General features: G+C 44.2%; 1 protein-coding gene and 1 non-coding gene across 2 annotated transcripts; one reads left to right on the top strand and one right to left on the bottom strand.

Moving 5' to 3' along the window:
- Positions 1-121: 121 nt before the first annotated feature.
- On the top strand, positions 122-249 carry LOC118721805. Its single transcript, XR_004988828.1, has one exon. It is a non-coding gene; the product is annotated as a small Cajal body-specific RNA 20 (non-coding RNA).
- A 3,887-nt stretch (positions 250-4,136) lies between these two features.
- MAEL (maelstrom spermatogenic transposon silencer) lies at positions 4,137-22,566 on the bottom strand. The gene is made up of 12 exons (XM_036442429.2): positions 22,404-22,566; positions 22,059-22,151; positions 20,756-20,855; positions 19,520-19,675; positions 17,339-17,380; positions 13,729-13,853; positions 11,884-11,938; positions 11,622-11,763; positions 8,820-8,882; positions 5,895-6,027; positions 5,165-5,240; positions 4,137-4,739 (listed from the first exon to the last, which is right to left on the bottom strand). Exons 1-12 carry the CDS (start codon positions 22,533-22,535, stop codon positions 4,573-4,575), a joined length of 1,284 nt encoding a protein of 427 aa, XP_036298322.1. The 5' UTR covers positions 22,536-22,566; the 3' UTR covers positions 4,137-4,572.
- Positions 22,567-22,859: the final 293 nt, after the last annotated feature.

Genomic DNA, 22,859 nt, shown 5'->3' with positions numbered 1-22,859 from the left:
CCCGGGTACGCCAGCGCAGAAAGGGCCGGTACCAATGCTATAATAGATGCACTCTGGGCCCTGCTGGTGGACCTGCCTCTCCGCTCCTGGGAAGCCAAGTTCATTTCCATTCCATCCTCAGGGCCTCTTTCCATGGGGCTGCAGGGGTTTCCTTTCCCCTCAGACAGGGCTGGAGGCCAAGAGCAACCCTTGAGGATCATTGTTGGGCTGTCAGAGCTGGGCAGCCTTGTTTTCCTACTTTGAACATTTGAAGATAAACAAAATAAAATAAAATAAAATAAAATAAATTGCCATCTTCACCACCTCAAATGGAGAAAGGGGCTTTGTAGATTCTTCAAACTGTGAGCTGGTAGGTGAACCAGTGCTTGGGGTTTTGGGGGAGATGCGGGTTGGGGGTCCAGCTATGGCTGGCCTGAAAGTTTGGTGTCTTGTTTTCCTTAAAGCAGGGGTGGGAATGTCTGGCCCAAGGGCAGTATAAGGCCTGCAAAATCACTTGGTCTGGCCCTTAGGGCAAGTTCGTTGACCAAATATAACAGGCTGCTTTTAAAGATAATTTTAGCTAAAACTGGTTTGGCTCAGTGGATAGAGCATCAGCCTGAAGACTGAAAGCTCCCAGGTTCAATTCCAGTCAAGAGCATGTACCTTGTTGTGGGCACATCCCCATTGGGGGGTATGCAGGAGGCAGCTGATCCACATTTCTAACTCTCTCTCTCCCTTCCTCTCTGTAAAAAAATCAATAAAATATATAATATTTAAAAAGGATAATTTTATAAGGCCCATGGATGTTATAAATACCCAAATGGCCCTTGGCCGAAACCATCCCCCTCCTCCCCTTCCTTAAAGGTAAGTGCGGGGACACTGCAGCTCAGCAGCGGGCAGGCATCGAACTCACCGAACAGCACCCAGAACCCCTGCTTTCTTTTCCGAAATACAAGAGTCGCAGGAGCTCTTCACTAGGGTCTTCCCATATCAACTGGTAGAAATGCAACTGTTAAAATATAATTTGAGCTAAAGAAACTTTCACTATTTATTGCCTGGCTCTCCAAAAGGCCTCTATTAACATTTGCTCTCTACTGTTCCTTTAAATATAATACTTGGCACATCGATTCTGTGTTCACTGCTGATTCCCAGGGGCAATGCACCCGATTCTGTGGTTGAGTCTCCCGGTTGTGGCTCATTTATTCACTGTACTTGTTTTGTTTTTTAATGAACACAAGTTCTAAAATTAACGTAGTCATGTGTCAAGTTTCTTTGGTAGTGCATTATTTTTGTATTAAGTGTTCAAAAAATCCTAATGACCTCAGGATTTAAATTATCTTTAAAAGCAGCCTGTTATATCTGGTCAATTAGCTCACTCCTGATGCTGTCACAGGGCCAGACCAAATCGTTTTATTGGCCTTATATGGCTCATGGGCCGGACATTCCCCACCCCTACTTTAAGGAAAACAAGACACCAAAATTCTTCTAAAATTTTTAAGAAGCTTCCTTTTCACATTTAAATCCTTAAACCAAGTGGAATGGCTTTTTGTGAAAATGTGGAGAAGGGTTCCAATTTCAGTTCTTCCCCTTTATGCATTTATAAATGGTTATTGGACAATTTTCTCAATAGTCCCATTGGTCTGAAACGTCACCTACCATGTGTCACAGGCCCAGGAATGCCCGAGTCTTTTGATTGTCCCATTTGATAGTTTGTCTGTTCTTCCTCAGTTTCTTTCGCCTTCACTATCACTGTGGGCTTTAGAATGAACGGATGCTGTTGGGGGCAAGTCCCACCCCCTGACCACATTATCCTTCCAGAAACCTGGCTTTTCCGTGCCTTTATTCTTTCTATCGATATATAATAATTACCTTGCCAAGTACCACAAAAACTTGGCATTTTAATTGAAATTGTTTATCTACAGATCAATCCAGGGAGAATTAAAATCTTTTTAATAAATCTTTATATTATAGGAATCTATTTGGGTCTTTGTTCACTAAGTTATGTAATTTTCTGCATATAGGCCTTTTAATTTTTCATCAGATTTATTCCTTGGTACCTCAAGTTTTTGCTACTCTAAATGCTGGGTTATTTTTTAAAATTGTTTTCTAAACCATTTATTGATGATAATAGACATGCATTTGATTTTAAATTGATCTTACAGCCAAATCTTATTTCTACTTATTACCTATAGATTTTTTTGAGCTTTTGTGCAGACAATATCTGTGAAAAGCAACAATTTTATTCCTTCCTAAACCTTTGATTTACTTTCGTATATTGTCCTTGCTAGAACTCCAGTAGTGCTGAGTGCCAACAGCCACAGAGGGCGTTTCTGTCTTGTTCCTGGTTTTAAAGGAAACACTTTTTAAGTTCCCCGTGGAGAATATTTGTGTAGAGTTTTTATAGATTCCTTTCATCAGGCAAAAAAAGCTCCTTCTATTTCTAGTTTGGTTTTTATCACAAATGAGTGTAGAATTTTGTCAAAGGCTTCTACTAACACATTTTTTCTTTATTGTGACAAATGACATTTATACATTTTTCTAAATCACTCTTGCTCTCCTCAATAAATCCAATTGGGACACAACCTGTTACATATTTTTATATACTGGAATGATATAATCCCTGTAAGTTTAGAATTCACCTTTAAACCAAGTGTCAAAAGGATGTTAAAATTAATGCTCAATTTATGTTACTGAAGATGCAGGCTTTCATTTCTTCTCGAGGCACTCCTACCACATAATATGTTCTAGGAATTTGTCTCCAGTTATTTTCACATTTACTGGTATGAGTGTTCATAGAATTATTTCATTTCTTTAATCTCCACGGGGTCTAGTCTGTGCTGTTTTTAAAAAAAATCCTCACCAGAGGACATTTTTCCTGTAGATTTTTAGAGAGTGGAAGAGAGTGAGGAGGAGAAACATTGATAGGTTGCCTCCCACATGCACCCAGACCCAGGCGCCGTGGTTGTGCCTTCTCTTTGCTTGGTTCATCTCATTGGAATTTTTATCTATCACAGCTTAGGCTTTGTGGAACCCTACTTTTTTCCCTTTTCTATTTGATGTTTACTCATTTTCTCCTTCCTTCCATTTTTCATGGGTTTATTGTTCTTTTTCTAACTTAACACATTGCAGATCAGTAGTTTTATTGCTAGCTTTACCCAGTGGCCACATAAATTTCTATTGAATGAGTACAAAAAACATTTCACATAAATGTTAAAGGCATGCTTTAGCATTAAATACCCATTGCATTTTGAAGTTATTACATGTTCTTACAAGCTAATCTTTTTAAAGTATGATATTTTATAAATTGTGTGATGTGAAAATTCTCGTGATCTGTCCATAATGTGTTAAAAACTGGTGTGTTTTTTTGTAGTTGGCATGAAATATATTAGTTTCCAACTTTTTCTAACTTCCTAAAATGTATATTTGATGCGTTTTTGTTTTTTTTTTGTCCAACATTACTATTTAAAGCTGTGGTTTTCCCTTCATGTTCCTAAAGTGTTATGTAGTATTTATTATTCAATTGTTCTACAGAAATTTTTATTATCATTTTATGATGTTCATTTTTTATTTCATTATGACTTACATATAAATAGGGTTTAAAATTTTATTTTAAAATAACATTAATAACTGAATGTAGAGAAAGAACATGGCTCGTCAATTCCTTGAAATATATTAAATCTTTTTTTATGGTTTGGCACATTACCATTTAAAGATTATATATATTTTCCATGCATGTTTGAAATGACTATAGTGACCTAATTGGTTCAAATTTGTTAATTTCAATTTTCAGGCATTCTATTTATTTACCGATTTTTAGTATGCTTATCAATAAAAGACTTAGTTTAAATCTTTCGGCTTGATGATAATTTGTCTATTTCTCCTTAAGCTCTCCATTACTTCTTTCTTTGCATTTATGGAAGTATTATATCAGGTTTACAGAAGAAAAAGTCAGTGACGTAACCAGGAAATATGCAAAAGTCTGTCTGAGAGAACGGGAGGGGCTGAGTCACCACGCGGTGAGGATTGCTCATGTCCAGTGGGCCTGGCCTTCGGTCACCCTCTGGTCCTGTGATTCGGGGATTACATAATCCCATCTTGGCTTCTCCTCCTTCAAATGATTCTTTTTGCCAAAGTCAGCATGTTTCAGAGACTTTAAGTAACAAAACTGTTTTTATTAAAGACAATTTTTTTTTAGATATTTGCAATGAAAATAGCCAGCAGGTCTCAAGAGAAAGGTTCTACACGTCATAAGGGGGAAAAACACAGCAACACTATCTTAACACCTCTCATACAGAAATCCGATGCCTGGCTGTGGAGGAGGAGATGACCACAAAGCACTCCTCTGAAAGGGCAGGATGGTCCTGGGAGTGAACCTTCCAGGGCGTTCCTGTTACAGTCAGGAAGCAGAGCAAGCCCTTGAGAAAAAAGCAAAAATGCCAAAATCTTCTCCAACCACAATTACTTTTACTCTATAAAACAGAATTTCTGTACAAGGCAGGCCGTTTCAGAGGGTGCATGTACCAGGGACGTGCTCTGCTGTCCGGGCTGCAATCGGGGGAGGGCTGGCTATTGGTTCAGAGCTGAAGCACATCATTAAGACAGGGAGGAGAAGGGCTTGTAGCCGCCCTTCGGGGACAGGGACGGGGAGAGCGCGGCCTCACAGCTGGAGGCGCCCGAGATGCGCTCCAGCAGGCGCGTGATCCCTCTTCCCCGCACACTGCTGTTCGGGCCGGAAATCTTCACCCCCGAAGGGTAGTCACCTGAGACAGTGAAACGCAAGAAGAAAAGCCACTGTACAGTTTGTCACACGAGCCCCGCCGCGGCACTGCAGTGCTCCCTGGCCTGGGGCCGGGTGCCGAGAGCCCAGTGGAGGCAGAGGCTCAGCAGCCACCGCTTGTTTTCAGCCCTGAGAACCGAGACGAAAGCTCTCCGGCACCGCCTACTTTAAAGGTGTTTATCTTTCCCGCCGTCCTCTCAAAGCCAGAAAACCACGGCTGCCACGGCACAGCGGGCTTTCTTCTGAGTGCCCTGAACAAGCCTGAGTGACACGAGCACACCATCCCAACCGCCCCGGTGCCCGGGGCCACTGCAACTCCCGCTCCACCAGCTGCGACCACAGCCCGGCTCTGACAACCCTGAGCCCGAGCCCTCCGGTGGACATTCCCATCAAATACAAGATGCTTACCAGTGGGTGTGTTTGATCTTGGTTCCTGATTAGAATAGTTGAAATGAGAGAATCCTGAGTTCTCAAACCTTAGCTTCTATAAAAAACAGAAAGAAAAAAATCCAGCAGGAGTTGGGGGTGGGGGGAGTGAGGAGTTACCTATTTCTTATCAACTGTTGCATCTACTACAATTTAAAATTACTGTTTAAAAAAGACAACCAACCTCCATTTCCCCAATGTCTGACCACCTTTTAAAGAGAAGTGCTGTGGACGGGCTTGTTTGGAGGGAACTGGGCCTGCAGGGAGCACAGCCTGGAACGGAAGGGGAATCCCAGCCACAGTCCTGACAGCTGTGCTCCAGCCGAGCCGGCCTCCATGTGAGCAAGGATGCAGAGGGGGCAGGGAGGTTAGACAGCCTGTAATCAACCCTGATTCCAGCATAGACATCTCTGAAGTAAAGATTTTAAATAGCTACTAGTGTATTACCTGCATTCAGATATGTAAGTTTGGAATACATGTTTGGATGTGGTGTGTGTAATTTTCATTTTCTTAACACATTATCGGTGAGAGTGGAAAATGTACCAGGAAGGCAAAGGGTTTGTGCAGGAGCCACCTGAGGAGAACTGCTCCACACGCCATGGAGATTTTAGGAACTTTAATGGGAGGGAGACCCAAAGGCCTGACCAGCTGCTGGCCAGGACCACACGGAGGAGGACACAGAAGAGACAGGCGCTCCACAGCCAGCCCTTACCTGGTACCGCCCTGCATCCAATATGACCATCTTGGGTGTCACCCTGCTGCTGGCCTCATAATCCTGCAGGGGCACGTGGGCCTCTGTGAGCTGGATCCCAAAGAGTGTGGCCAGGGAGTTGCTGATGCAGTACCTTCAGAGGGAGGGAAAGGTCAGCACTAGGCTTTGCCCAGCCCCCTTGCAAGCACTCACCCTTCAAACATCTGTTTAATAAAGAGGTATTATGCTGCCGAAACCGGTTTGGCTCAGTGGATAGAGCGTTGGTCCCAGGTTCAATTCCAGTCAAGGGCATGTACATTGGTTGTGGGCACATCCCCGGTAGGGGGTGTGCAGGAGGCAGCTGGTCGATGTTTCTCTCATCGACATTTCTAGCTCTCTGTCCCTCTCCCTTCCTCTGTGGAAAATCAATAAAATATATATATAAAAAAAGAGGTATTATGCTAATTGGTCCTAACAGTGTCCCCACCAGTCAACAGGCTGCGCAGCACAGAGCTGGTGGGCGGGGATGGGGGCGGGGACTTCCGCCCCCAGTGGAGGCACAAGCAGGTCCCAGCACTAGCATCAAGCTAAGGCTGCCTCGGAGGGGGAGGTGGAGGCACTCGCAGGCCTGCCACCACGCTGGCCTGGAATGGGGCATCAGGATGGGCCGTAGTGATGCCCCCAGCAGAGGTGCATGCAGGTCTGCTGTGCCGCCTGGCCTAGAGGGGGGGTGTCAGGAGGAGTGCGGGCCTAGGCAGAGAGTTCTCAGCACTCCTGCACCAGGATCTGAAGGTGTAGAGAGGAAGGGAGAGCAGATGGGCAGTTAGGGCGTTTAGGCCAGGAGGGGACAGCGGATAGGAGCATGGCATGTGGAGCAGTTCTCTGTTAGTGGGAACAGGCCAAAAGGGGAGAGCAATTAGGTGGATCAGGCCAGCAGGGAAGAGCAGTTAGGCAGTGAAGGGGATCAGGCCAGGAGGGGAGAGCAGATAGGCAGTTAGGGGGGATCAGGCCAAGAGGGAACAGCAGATAGACAGAGGGATCAGGACAACAGGGGAGCAGTTAGGGGCATCAGGTAGGCAGGTGGGTAAACACTTAGGAGCCAGTGGTTCTGGATTGCTAGAGGAATCCCAGATTGGAGAGGGTACAGACCAGACTGAGGGACCACCCCCATGCATGAATTTTGTGCACCGGGCCTCTAGTCTCTATATATAAAAGCCTAGCCGAAACCGGCCTGGTTCAGTGGTAGAGCATTAGTCTGCGGACTGAAGGGTCCCAGGTTTGATTCCGGTCAGGGGCATGTACATTGGTTGCGGGGCACATCCCCGGTAGGGGGTGTGCAAGAGGCAGCTGGTCAGTGTTTCTCTCTTATCGACGTTTCTGGCTCTCTCGCTCTCTCCCTTCCTTTCTGTAAAAAAATTAATTAAAAAAAAAAAAAGCCTGCCCTAAGTGACTAAATGACCAAACGACTATTTGACTGGTGGCTATGACGTGCACTGACCACCAGGGGGCAAACGCTCAATGTAGGAGCTGCCCCCTGGTGGTCAGTGCGCTCCCACAGTGGGAACATTGCTCAGCTGATAGGCACCAGACACTGAGCTCATGGCTGGGGAGCAAGCCTCTCCTGCCTTCGAGGCAAGTGCGCTACCAAGTGGAGGCAGCAGAGGCAGGCACAGCGGGGCGAGGCTCCTCCCAGCCACCTGCCACTTACCGCACTACTCATCTTGTAGGGGATGTCAGACTGCCAGTTTTGCCCCTAGGCCTGTGGGGATCAAGCAGAAACTGGCAGTCCAACATCCCCCCGAGGGATCCCAGATTGCAAGAGGGTGCAGGCAAGGCTGAGGGACCCGCACCAGTGCACAAATTCATGTACTGGGCCTCTAGTCCTATATAGTAAAAGCCTAATATGCTAAGTGCCCAGTTGTCCAGTCGGCTACTCAACCAATCAAAGCATAATATGCTAATGATATGCTAAGGCCACTCAACAACTATAGGGGGCAAACGCTCCAACCTGTAGGTTAGCTTGCTGCAGGGGTCTGGTCAGTTGGGACTGAGCTAGAAGGGCCAGATATGCCCTTGGAGCACTCCCACGATCACTCCCAGCTGGCCAACCTCCCACATCTCTCCTCGGCCCTGATCGTGCACCAGTGGGGTCCCTTGGCCTGGCCTGTGCCCTCTTGCAATCTGGGACCACTCAGGGGGTGTTGGGGAGCCGGTTTCAGCCTGATCCCACAGGCCAGGATGCAGGACCCCACTGGTGCACAAATTTGTGCACCGGGCCTCTAGTTTCTCCCATAAAACCTGGCTGGCAGGGACATTGCTCTAAACTGGCAAAAAGAAATCCAGCAATTCTGAAAAGGAACAGGAATGGTAGCAACATATATAAAACTGGCCACTACTAATATTTTTAAGTATTTTCACCATTTTTAAACCTTAATATTCTGATTATCAGATAACATTTCAGGTTCATTATAAGAGAATACGAATGAGGATAAAATCACTAGAATTCTCAAATAAGGCAAGGAGAGGGCACCAGAAACAAGGCTGCAATTTGAAAACGCTCATCTCTCCTCAGATCCACCTATGTCAGTGTGGAAGGGCCCCCAGAGACCCCAGAGCTAAGAAGGAAAAGTGGGTCTGTTTCCTGCACCTTCACAAGGGAGCACTGCCCTCGTGGCCGCAGGACTTCCTCCTGCAGGAGCCTCGGAGGAAGACTCCGTAAGTGCTGATGAAGGTTTGCCCCAATCGCTCAGGTGGTAACTATGCCAGACAAGTAGGGACGAGGGGTGAATAAAAGAAACAGAAAGGAAAAACCCACTTTGCTTTGAAAAAAAAAATCGTGGAAATAGAGGCAAACAGCCTTCTCCCCAAAAGCAGCCACCAGGCCAGCCCAACACCAAGGCTTCCATGGCGGCCCCGCGGGAGAGGAGCCTTCTTTCTCCAACTTACGCAATCTTCTTGCAGACAGCCAGAGCGCAGAAGAGAATGTCATTTTCCTCATGCCACTTGCACCTGTATAAAAAAGGACTTTAATCTCCTGATCTCATGAGAAAGCACCACTTAAGGGTTTTTGCATGCCAGACTTCTAATTTACCTCATTGATATCATTCAAGGAAAATTGACACTATTACTTAATATGAAAGTTTAAGGTTCCTAATTTAACACAAAAAGATTTTTAAAAAACAGATCTTTTTATGTTACCTCCTCTGATGCAAACTCATGACGCTACAAACCACAACAGGACAATCTTACCTTGAACTCACACGAGCGCTGCAGACACACAGTGCCCATGGTTCACACGCACTCGCTCAGCAAGCATCTGCTGAGTGAAAACTGTTAAAAACTATGAGAAACTACCACTTGTAAGTGACCTGTGTACACAGTGCCATCCCCAGGGAAGGCCCGACGGCCACAGCTGGCCCCAGGACAGTCAGCAAGCCCGACAGAGCTCGTTTCTCCAGAAGCAGGCCCTCCTCCCAGCACGCATGGCCTGCGCAAGAAAGGCGCTAAAACAGACTGGAAAGACCCCCAAAAAAGAGTTGAACCAATTTCATCAAAAGACACCTCTTGTTCTTTGGATGGAACTTAACTTTATAAAGACTTCATTCTCCTAAGTTAATTTATACATTTAATGCAATTCAAGGAGCTTTTTTAAATGGAACTAGACTGAAGGGAGTGATACTTCTGAATACACATTTTTGTTTGAAGCATGCTAGTGCACTACCCTTTCAAAACATAAAACAAAAATGTGAGAAAACAGAAATGGAATAAAACTAGCAAATAGACTTAACTATATTTCAAATGAGTAATTTAACCACTCTGATAGGGAAGAAAAAACCCAAATAACTTTTGAACAAACTACTTTCTATTACCTTCAGACTGAAAAACAGCTGGAAAAACCCCAGTCAGGGTGCCTATCTCCTGACGGGGTCACTGACCAATCCTGGGCCACTGCTAACATGCCCTAGGCATGAACACACAGACCCCGAGCCAGGCTCTCTCGCAGAGAAGGAAAATGCAAAAGCAGCCAAAACTGGTTTGGATAGAGCGTCGGCCTGCGGACTGAAAGATCCTGGGTTCGAATCCAGTCAAAGGCATGTGCCTTGGTTGCAGGCACATCCCCAGTGGGGGTTGTGCAAGAGGCAGCTGATCAATGATTCTCTCTCATCGATGTTTCTAACTCTCTATCCCTCTCTCTTCCTCTCTGTAAAAAGTCAATAAAATATATATATCTTTTTAAAAAAATAAGAAAGAAAGAAAGAAATGCAAAAGCAGAAGGTGGCAACCAGGAACCCCATGCTGGAGGACTGCAGCTGCAGGGTTAGTACAAACTCATGGTGAGAGATGAGTGAGCTACCTTACACATGTGCAGAGGTTGTGTGCACGGACACGCCCAGGCAGTGTGCTCCAGGAGAAGGAGCACCCCTAGCACTCAGAGCTGTTCCCATTCCTGTCCTGGTGGCAGGCACCGGGGCTCCAGAAACACCAAACAAGCCGCTGCAGGGCATGCTGCGGGGTAAGCCAGGCCCACAGGGGCCAGAAAGCAAAGCAGCACAGATGGCCAGCCAGGACCCTACTTCGAAGGGATGCCCTGGCCATGAGAGTGAGTTACCAGGATCACAGGAACATTACAGCCCGAATAAAGTGGAGTCCATGAGTCCACTCTCATGAAGTACATTACAGATGCATCCTCCACTGGACAATGGGATTAGAAAAATCACTATTTCACAATCACAGCAGTAACAGTTTCAGGTGAAAATCATTCACAGATGCTAAAACCAACGATTTCAGGCACAGAATCTGTCTCCCCCACAAAACATTATAAGGGGGAAAAGCCATCACTTCAGTGGAGCACTCTGGAGGACACTGTCTTAACAGGTGATCAGCAGTGCCATCGGTCCCTGGGCAAACACGTGCCTCCTGATGGGAGACGATGGGAGACAGCCTCTGTGCTGTTCCTCAAACACATGGCCTCGGTCTAACGAGGAAATGCAGGCGACTCCAAGTGAGCATGTGACTTACCCCGTCACTGGCTGCCCCCTCCACATGCCAACTCATGGAAGTCACAGAGAGGGACCATCCCAATGGAAGGAGCCTCAGGAGACACAGTAACTAAACGCAACCCGGGATCCTGGAATGAACCCTAGACTAGATGTTGTTATTGTTGTTTTGCTGAAAAAGACATTATTGAACCAACCAGCAAAACGTGAGCGTGGCCTCTGGGAGGCAGTCCTGGGCCAGGCAACCCCCCACTCTGACCATCACGCTGGGGTAAAACCTAGAAATGAAAAACACTTTCCTACTGAGGGTATAAAGGCATCATGACCACAATCAACTCTCAGTGCTAGAGACAGTTATAAAGGAAACGCACTACAACGTTGAGTGAATCTGCGAAAATGGCATATATGACATCTTTGTATTATTCTTGCACCTTTTCTCTAAACCTGAAATTACTTCAAAGAAAAAAAAATACTTCTGCTGATATATTTCACTTACATATTTATATGTTTGTTGTAAAATAAATAGACACTTTTATCACTATAGAAATTCTAAGTGGAAGTATTGTCACTTTAATTGGCAGTTTTGGGTTGTTTTTAGTAGACAAAGTAACAATGTATCAATGGAATCTTATATTCAAGGATTCCAGGGTTTGATAGGAAAATATGACCTAGAAAGGCAAAAACTAATCCTACCATATTTTTTTCTGTTCAGGAAAGAAATCAAATTCACTATCACGAAACCACTGAATACCTTGTGTTGCTAGAATAATCCCACATGGCCACGTCGAGGAGGCTGCGAACCCAGGTCTTGGAGGGCTCCTTGAGGAACTTTTGCTGGTAGATCCCCACTACAAGATCCTCCACAGTGAGAAGCTCCAGATTTTGCCTGATTTCTTTCATTGGTGAACAGAAAGACAGACAGGATTAGTGACTTCAAGTACGGAGAGCACTACACCAAAATGGAAACAAACCCAGATACCACTGCCCTGGAACAGGGGCTCAGGGCTGCTCACCTGACCCCTTCTCCATGTGCTTCAGACACCAGTTGACTCTGGCTCTGTCATCAGACTGCAGGAGAGAACAAACGACTTGACATTTCTCCTGCCCGAGTTACTTTTTATTAATGCTCTCCTCTTGGCGGAGAGGGTGAACAGAAGAGGGTGGTGGGAAGGGAGGGACTGGAGAGTCTGTGTCAACTAGATGAGAACTATAGCAAAGAGCAACATGTATCAGAAAAGACCACTACTATTAATAACCAGCTATATTCACAAAATATTTTATGAAAAGCTAGTGAGACTTAGGGTAGAGAAATAAAGACCCCAATGTTCAGAAAAAGATAATCTATTCATAGTTATGCTAGTAAATAGTAAGGTTAAAAGCCAATTCTTCAGCTCCTAGCCTAGAAGAATTTAGACCCAGCAATGAACAAATGAACTCTAGAGAATAAGAAAGAGTGTCAAAAGATTGCTGCAGGACAGTTTTAAATAAACGGTAATCTTGTTTAGACGGATGGGTCTGTGGACTAAAACACCCACTCTTTAGGGTAAAAGGATGTTGAAGGGATTTCAGGAGAAGGAGGAACTAAAAACGAGATCAAAGCAGCCTATAGTACAAGAGAAATTTAGAAGAAAAGGCATCACACCGAAAATGACTCAGTGAGTCACACACAGTGAGTCACACACAGCTAACACACACAGTGAGTCACACACACACACACACACAGTGAGTCACACATACAGGGGGTCACACACACACAGTGAGTCACACACACAGCTAACACACACACAGGGGGTCAGACACAGCTAACACACACACACAGCACACACACACAGCTAACACACACACAGAGGGTCAGACACAGATAACACACACAGTGAGTCACACACACAGCTAACACACACACAGGGGGTCAGACACAGCTAACATACACACACACAATGAGTCACACACACAGCTAACACACACACAGGGGGTCACACACACAGTGAGTCACACACACAGCTAACACACATACAGCTCACGTCACAGTGAGTCACACACAGCTAACAAACACAGCTCACACACACACACACACAATGAATCACATACACAGCTAACACACACACAGTGACTCACACACACAGTTGAGTCACACACAGCTCACACAGCAAACACAGTCACACACAGCTAACATACATAGCTCACACACACACACACACAGCTAACACACATAGTGAGTTACACATACAGCTAACACACATACAGTGAGTCACAAACAGCTAACACACACATACTAATACACACACAGTGAGTTACACACACAGCTAACACCACACAGCTCTCTCATACACACCACACAACTCACACACACACAGCTCACATCAGTGAAATCACACAGCTTACACACACAACTCACACACAGTGATTCACACACAGAGTCACACACAGCTCACACATACACAGCTCACACACACACACACAGCTAACACAGCTCACATACACACACATTCATACACACACAGTGAAACACACAGCTAACACACACATAGTGAGTCACACACAGCTAACACACACATAGTGAGTCACACACAGCTAACACATACACAGCTCACATACACACAGCTCACACACACAGCTCACATACACACAGCCACACACACAGTGAGTCACCCACACAGCTGTCACACACAGCTAATACACACACACAACTACCACACACACAGTCACACACGCAGCTAACACATGCAGCTAACACATGCAGCTAACACATGCAGCTAACACACGCAGCTAACACACAGGCAAAGGGTCTTTCTCTGGGACCTTCCGTGGACCTTGGTTGCCTAAGGCATGCCTTACAGAAATGCTCCCGCAGACTTTACCTTACAGTAGATGGGTGGCCACTTCCCTGGGTTTGGATGAATGAACCTGTAAAGGTTTTGCAGCACAGTTGCTTGGTCACATCCAGATTCAAAGTTTGAAATAGGAATTTTGTGACTAGAATCACCTGAAGGAAATAAAGAGAAGGCCGGAGTTCAAAACTCGACTAAGACAAATGTTATGAAGCAGGTATGAAAGTAGGAAGAAAGGAAGAGCCGTGGGTGCTTCCTGATGAGCACTGAACCAAGCTGGTTAGCTTAGGGACTTGGTCTTACCGTCACCTTATCAGGTAGGGGGTACACAGAGGAGGGAAGCTGCAGTCACAGACGAAAGCACCACAGCGCCCCTTACCCGGTTTGTTTTCCGCAGTTTGTTACCTGCTTCAACTGTGATCTGAAAATATTTCATTGAACAATCCCTAAATAACAATTCTTTAAGCTTTAAACTAAACACCATTCTGAATAGTGTTATGAAAATCACAATGTCCCTCTCTGTTCCTCCCAGGATGGAAGCCACCCCTTTGTCCTGGGTCTCCACGCTGTAGACGTCAGCTCCCTCTTCTCACTCAGTAGTCCAAGTTAGCAGCTCGATGGTCCCAGGGCCACAGTGTCTGTGGTCACGTCCCTATTCACTTAAGAACAGCCCAGAGCACAAGGGCAGTGGCGCTGCAACTTGGATCTGCCACAGAGAAGCCGGAAAGGCTTCCCTTATGTGAAAAGGTGCAAATTCCTGACTATATAAGAAAAACAATTATATGCTAAGGTTGCCAAGATCCTAAGAATGAATCTTCTATCCATGAAATGCAAAGAAAAAAATCATGAAGAAGGCTAAGCCAGTACAATAAGATATTCTGAGATAGACACATTCACATAACTTGTCTATTATTACTGTTATTAATTTCTTAGTGTGCCTAACTGACATTACACTTTATCCCAGGTTTGTAGAGAAGAACACAGTGCCATAGGGTGTAGGACATCCTCAGGGCGTTCAGACAGGTCCCCTGTGGACAAGGGGGCACAGCTGTGTTAACAGTTGGCAGTGGAGTGAGAACTGAAACCCAGGTTTGTGAAGTGACTGAACCTCAGGGTCTTCACTATTTCATTAATCTGTTCATTAATAAGGCCTCAGAATTTAACAATAATGACCACGTTTTCAAAGTTGTAAGAAGAGTTCCATTTCCAGCAAAAAAAAATGGACAAGTTAACTCAGACCAACCTTGCCACAAAAATGCAAAGTGCTAAGAGACACATCAGCGGCAAGGAATTACCAGAGGAGGTGGAAGTGAACAGACCCCAGAGCAGAGCCTCGCTGCGGGGCGCTGGCCCCCCAAGTCGTGTGTCAATTCCAGAAGAGGGAGGTGACTGGTGGGAAGTGCTTTGGGGCTTGGCGAGCTAGTGAGGCCCCAGGTGTCTAGAAAAACCAAACAGAAATCCTCTTCGAAGAAAAGGAACATCATTATAAGCCTCAAATTACTTCAAAATCATTTTTAAACACTTTATACAAATGACCAAGTACACAAAGATACAAGAATCAGAACCAAAACAGAGTGGTAGAAAGAGACCCCAAATAACCCAGATTCTGAAGTGATTGGACAGATTTTTAAACCACCATGTTTATATCTGAGATCAAATTACAAATTCAGCATAAAACTGGAAACTACGAAAAGGATACCGGAGTTCAACTTCTGAAAACAGTAAAGAGGGGGAAAGCTAAACCACTAAGACACCTGCTTGAAGGCCCTGAGAGGTACAAATGTGGTAAGGAAAGACGGGCTGACAGCCTCAGGAGAAGAAATCCTAGAGCTGAACCTGGTAACTTGGCATTTACTGATTCTGGAAGAGGAGGGTCAAAGGATGGGAAACTGAGTTGTTGACAGACCCAGAGCTAGTAAGAATTAAAAGTAATACTCCAGTGTTACTGTGTTTATAAAGTATCCTATATAATAAAGAGCTAATATGCTAATTAGACCAGACAATCGAACAACCATCCAAATGACCTTTCCCTTTCCAACAAAGCTGGGGCTGCAAAGGCCAGCTGAGGCTGCAAGGGCAGAGCCCCTTGCACAAATTCCATGCATCGGGCCTCTAGTTTGTAATAAAAATATTCAATTATCTTCTGGCTTCCATTGTTCATGCTGTAAAGTAATTATAAATTTTACTGATGATCTTAGGATATTAATCTGTCCACCTTCCCCCTTTTTTAGTAAAGATCAACTAGAAATAGACTCTCATAAGGTCTGAACCCAGTTTTAACTCTGAAATTGGATTAAGGCCATCAGATCAAGGCCAGCCTTGGGACAGAAGCAACATCCTCTTTGGGGAGAAAACAAAACAAAACATGATACATACTGTCCAGCACTCAATAAAAAATAACCAGACACATGAAGAGATATAACTTGAACATCAAGGTAACCAACAGACTTTAATTTTAATAGACCCAAAAATAAAAATAAAAAGCTCTATATCAGGGTTATCAGACATAAGACATTAAAATAATGAGGTTTATTATAATCAGGAAATAAAAAAATAATTTTAGCAGAACCATTAACAAGAACCAAATGTGAATTCAAAGATTGAAAACACATTCCTAAGACTACAGAATAACCTTAAATAACAAAATCAGGTAAATTAATCTCTACCTTTAACATGAATGTACAAAGGTTATGAATAAAACTTTCTGATAAAGTTTTATTTTTATAACTAGTCTTTTACTCCACCTGGAATTGACTTGTTTATGGTGTGAGGTAGAGATTCGGTTTATTTCCCCCTCACCCTATACCATGTGGATAATCAGTTATCTCAGCCCCATTACTGAATAATCAATTTACTCTCAGACATGCAGTGCCACCTGTACACACACAAGCATTTTTGGTATTTCATTCTGCTCCATTTGTGTTTTAGTATTCATATCATATTGTTATTGAAAATCTCAAAGGACACAACCAAAAGTGAATATAATACACTCATTTACCTTTATAAGTATTATAAAATAGCTGATTAGAAAAACATTTTCCAATTTTAAACTTTCAAATATAAATTTTAAAATAAATCTATTATCACAATTTTCATTCTAATCAAACAGGAACCTGGTTAAAATCTAGTTTCTAGAAGAGTTTAGTTCAAGAGCTGAGGTATATACAGTCATGTCATTTGGCTGCTGAAAATTTGAAAATAAGAACCTGATTTCCTCATCTAAATTTAATTCAGAGCTCCTTTTATGTTTAACACTGTCATTCTGTCATTTTTGAAGCATCATCTTTTTTCTTGACTCTGAAAAGTCACCCCATAAATTCCCATAAACCTAGATAATCTGATACCTCCCCTAAAAGACTTACCTATATATCTGGCCAGTAAAAGCAGCCAATGCCAAAGCCAAAGGCTATGTGCAGACAATAAAAACACAACCCCCATAATGGAAAAGAGGCATTATACTACAGAGTGTATATAATTTTAAAGTTTTTAAGGATCATATATACATCTACCACTTCTATGAAGAGTCTCCAACAACTATCTTAGGGTTATTTTTCAACGGACATTTCATGTGTCTGGTAAAAGCAGTAAGTCTTAACCAGGTACACACACACATTCATGTACCCCTCTCTTTTATACTTACTTGCAGCCTGACAATGAAACCGAAATCCTCGTGGAATTTCACCTGTAATACAAAACATTTTGCTGAGAGGAGCAGAGATCTGGCAGCTCTTTTGTTATCCTACAGCAATAATATTCCACAGGACAAACACATCATAAGATAGGTGGGTAACTGTTACTGCTATGTGAAAATACAAGATAGAAAACCGATTTCATCGTGTTTTTACTTTTATTTATTTATTTTATTCATTTATAATATATATTATTGATTTTTCACAGAGAGGAAGGGAGAGATAGAGAGCTAGAAACGTCGATGAGACAGAAACATCGACCAGCTGCCTCTTGCACACCCCCTACCGGGGATGTGCCCGCAACCAATGTACATGCCCTTGGCTGGAATCGAACCTGGGACTTCTCTGTCCGCAGACCGACACTCTACCACTGAGCCAAACCGGCTTCGGCTCATCATGCGTTTTTAAATCAAAGGCATGACTATCAAAATTTTTTGTATTTGTGTCAAGCTACTTTAAAAAGCAAATTATTCCTGACCAAGAAAGAAACCTTAGGTAATAACACTTGGCCCTGGCCAGTATGGCTCAGTTGGTTGAGTGTCACCCCGTTAACGGGAAGGTGACTGGTTTGATTCCCAGTCAGGGCACATGCCCAGGTTCCAGGCTTGATCCCACTTTGGGGTGCATGTGGGAGGCAGCCAATCAATCTTTCTCTCCTCCTCTCCCTTTCCTCTCTCTCTAAAATCAATAAAAACATGTATTTCTTTAGAAAGAACACTTGTGCTAAAGGGTCTGAGCTCAGGGTTTAGGAATGGGCCTCAGGGGTTCCTGAGGCCCTTGACAGTTTAGGTTCTCTGAGGAAAGGTCTCCAAGCTCTAGTTTCCTCATGATTTGCAATCATATAAGAAAGTAGTGATTTGGCTTGTCCTGGGGAGCAGCTCTCAGTATGAGCAGGATTCGCTTTTCTGTCATCCAGAAACAAGAAAACGTGCTGGGCATCTTAATGAACTTAAAAGCAACTGACAAAACCCAGGAAGTTCTTTCCCCGACCTCTCCTTTACACTTCTCTATACGAAGAAGTTGTATTTCTCCTGCTTACCTTTAAAGGTACAGTGTCCCCTATCTCAGTGGTTCCCAATGTGGGGCACACGCCCCACAGGGGGCAATTTGATTTTGGGGGGGGGGCAATTCAAGAATGAGTTATCAACAAATAAATTTTGCATTCCTTATGGTTCTAGGGTCTTCATATAAAGTATATAGATATAGAAGGTGACATAGTTATGTATTTCAGTTCTCCATTATATGTTTTAAAACTTTATTTGTTATTTCTTCATATCACTTCATATTATTTATTTATTTAACAATTTCTTAGTGATTTCTTCCTCAGTACTTCAACTGTCTCTTCATTCTTTTCTTTTTCTCTTTCACGGATGCCATGTTCTTTGGAAGCTTGTTTAGACCAAGTTATTAATGGCCTTTTAGGCTTCCTCCATGTAAATAGGAGTTCACCTTTTGAATAATTAAAATTCTATGTCACAGGGGAGGGGGGAACTTCAGGATTTGAGAGATGCTTAGGTGGAATGTGGTCAATAAAAGGTTGGGAACCACAGGTCTATCCTCTTGAGAACCAAACCAAATCCCATGCCTTTGTAATGAACTGCTTTGATGAGGTAGAACAGTGAGAAGAGATACTAAGAACATCTGAGAGCCTGCAACTATGAGGCTCTTTCCACACTTTCTCACCATTCCTTAGAGCAGCTCTCTATTAGCTTCAGGATGGTTAAGGACTTTGCTCAAAGTTACAAAGCAATAAATAGTTATAAACTGGTGACAGCTGCAGTGAAGGATGGTGGAAAGAAACCCTTGAGAGGAGCCACAGTATAAAAAGCTTTTAGAAAATTCCCCAGCAGGCGAATTTAGAGCAGCAGGTGAGCGCAGAGCAGGTGAGCACAGAGCAGGTTCCAGGCATTCCATCCATCCAACTGATGCTTACCTGAAGTTAAAAGCCTAAACCAAAAACCTGTGTCAACACCTAATTCTTAACAGTTTTTCAACCAAGTATTATGAAGTCTTGTTACAGTTTAAGCACTCAGATGGACATCAGCTTTTAAGAAAACAAATAGTGTATCAAATGAGTTCAAGATAAAACCCATACTTTTAAAGATATTAGCCTGTTCCATCTGGCTACTCACCAGGAGTGATGAAACTGTGGAAGTCCTCTATGATACCGTCTTGGAGAGAATATTTCACACAGCCTATTTCACAAGGGAGAAAGCGCTGTTCACAGTGAGGAGGCAGCTCGCCGTGGCTAAAAATGTTCAAAAAATAAAAAATGCCTCCAAGGAGAGCTAAAAAAAAGAAGAAGAAAAAATCACAGACAACATGAACAGATGAGCATCTCGAATCTATCCTTATACAAAAGCAAAACTCTAGAGCCATTTTCCTTTTGTTCCTATATTCTGAAAAGAGATGGGAAAGAGAACAAATCAGCCATACAGGATAAATGAGTCAAAAGTTTTCCAATAGCACTTATCATATGTTAAAGCAGTAACTGGTCTGCTAGAAGCAACAAGACAATTCAAACTTGCAGCCGACTCTATATAATTTAACAAAACATAAGCCCTGGATATCAGAAATGACCCATAATCAACAAGTCTAAGAATTTAGGAAATGAGTCCGAATTAGTGTAGAAAAACTGATATAAACTATGGACAATTTAGTTCACCCTTTTCTGGTTACCAATATATATAAGACCATCTATACATTATCTTAAGGCAGTCTTATTATCAGGACTGATAAGACTGTTGTAAGTTTATGAATCTTCAGCAAAGTCAGATCACAGTTAAAACAGCCACACCAGTGGTTGAGCTTCAACCTGCGGAGCAGAAGGTCACAGTTCAGTTTCCGGTCAGGGCACCTGCCCCACCCCCACTGTGGGACAAGTTGGGGGCAGCCAACTAATGATTCTCACTCATCAATGATGTTTCTATCTCATTCTCTTCCTCTCTGAAATCAATAAAAATAAATATATAAAAAAAATAAGCCAGAAGGGAATGGCAAGGACTCTTATTAGCTATATTCTTTTCTGGGCTAGATCAATAATTCAGCTTTACCTTTATAACACAAATGTGCGTAAGTCCCTATTTTCTTAAGTGTCTAGCTATTAACACTAATCCATAAAGTATGTTTGATAACACATGAACTGGTAGAAACCAAGAGAACAGATTTTTGTAAAACAAAACTCTCCAGTGTTACTTCAACAAATTACATGATCTCTTACCATGTTAGTGCCAACATTCGTGAACACCTGTAATTGATTACTTTGAAATGCAGGTTCAAAATAAACAGAACATGAACTTACTGAAAACATATTACAGTGTCTTGAGCACCCAAATTTAACTAAATGAAACATGTTAGAATTACTCTACCTTGATCATTTTTTAGAGACAAGCTTGATATATCCGGTGGCGAAACATTCTGCTTCGGCACAAGCATGCCTGGCTTCCTCAGTGGGGTGCAAACAGGTTTCTAAAGAGGAAGAGAATGATTGACCACATACTTACTCTTGCTTGGCACTTTAAAGCACAAACTTAAATTTGGCAAAATAGCTGGAAAACAGTCCACAGATTACTTCAGTAACCACTCCAGGCCAATGGGTAAATACATACACGCTTGTCAATGACAACAAAGGGAAAGGCAGACAATGATAAAAATATCCCGAATCAAAAGTGAGTGGTAAATAACTTAAATTCAATCATTGCTGAAAACTACTTGTCCATTACTGATAATCTAAACTATTCCTACTGAGTCATAAAATGTGCCAGTCCAGCGGCCAAAGGGACATCATTCAAAAAATACTCTAATACTGTTTGCTTTTCAAAAAAAATAAAAAACATGCTGACTCCAAGTGTTAATGGAGTGTATAGACAATACAGCTTACTTTCTGATGGGAAACATCACACACTGTAGTAAAAAGAATGGGGGGGAAATCAAGGTTTGCAAGTATAAATAAGTACAAATTGAAGTGATTAGAGCTTCTACCCTAACATAAATCCCCCAACTAGGAAATCTCAAAAACCTAAAACATAGCAAAGCTCTCTGGAGTTTCAATCCAACATTGGCAGTTGAGAGGAAGAGTGGAACTTCACTATGTAAGAATGGAAAGAACACAGGAGTGGAAAACGCAATTACCTGGCACTTTGATCTAAACCAAGAAAACAATCTTACTTGGTATTTTTACGTTCTGCTTACACAGAAATTCACCAAATTCACTGTCTCCAATGCTTACCTGTACGGCATGAAACATTTGCCAACTCCTGAAAGTCTCCTTATGTCAGTATTTTACACAGGGCAGCTGGCCTGGTTCATTTAAAAAGAGATACTGGCCCGAACTACTTTAAAATACCTGAAAAAGCGTTCTTTAGCCATGAAAGGGTGGAAAGGGACCCTCGGAGGTCCGGTGATACAGGCCCTGAACGCCACAGGGTTCACTGGCTGCAGGTTCACTCATGGGATTCCCCTGGTCTTCGCTGCCAAAGGATACCAACCTGTGCCCTGGCAGGGCAGCCTGCTGGGTTAATGACAGGCATTCTGCCACCAGGGAGGAAAATTAAAACCTTCTCCTCCCAACACCCCGCCATCTGCCCTGACATGCCCCGGTTCACTCATCCAGCACCTTCTCAACGGGCCCGGATGCCAGGCAGGTAGCTGCTCATCGCAGGCGGCCTTTACCTGCTTCTCTGGAGGTCCCGAGTCCTTTCCCTGGGCGGCTCTCCATGCTCGAGCCATGTCTGCGTACTTCTCCTTTTCGTCCTGGCTCAGGAGCTGGGGGGCAGTGCAGGGAAGACACGAAGAGAAACAGCGGTGAGGCCCGAGCGCCCGGGCCCCGCAGGCGGATGCCTGGACTTCGAGGGGCTGCGGTTCAGGCGTCCGTTTGCCCGGGCGGGCGTAGGGGGTTTCCCTCCCCCTGGCCCAGGGTCGTTGTCCTCCTTGAGGCTTCCTTCCCTCCGGCCTCGTCCTCCGGCCCTGCCCTCCGGCTTGCCCAACTGCCCTGCCCGCTGACCCCTCCAGCCTTACCGCCCAATCAGCAGAGCAGTGGGGGATGGCGTCCGCCACGCGAGCCACCGGCAGGCCTCGCCGCCGCAGTTCAGGGATCTTTTCCTGCACGAAGAAGTAGTAGGCATTCCGGGTGGCCTTGCGGTTCGGCATGGCGAACGCGGCCAGGCTTCGAGGGACCTGAGACAGCACCAGCCACCGGCGCCCTCGCCGGGCTCCCGCCCTTAGTAACCGAGGCTGCGCCTGCGCGCCCGGCGCCACAGCTCTCAGCCAATCAGGGCGCAGCGCGCAGCCGCATGGGCCACGCTGGTGGCAAAAACGTCAGATCCCTCCGCGAGCGGCGGTGGGGGCGGGGCGCGGGCGCGGGTGTGAAGCATCCTGATTGGCTGAGGTGAGCTGGCGGCGTGGTGGCAGCGTGTTGTCACGGGGAAGGCCTGGAGCAGTGTCTGGGCATTATTGCGTAACATGGAACCCGGC

Source organism: Pipistrellus kuhlii, unplaced genomic scaffold (assembly GCF_014108245.1).
Source record: "Pipistrellus kuhlii isolate mPipKuh1 unplaced genomic scaffold, mPipKuh1.p scaffold_m20_p_18, whole genome shotgun sequence".
In the NCBI taxonomy this organism is placed as follows: Eukaryota; Metazoa; Chordata; class Mammalia; order Chiroptera; family Vespertilionidae; genus Pipistrellus; species Pipistrellus kuhlii.
The sequence above is the reverse complement of the archived record's forward strand: the minus strand, read 5'-3'. Positions and strand labels throughout refer to the sequence as shown.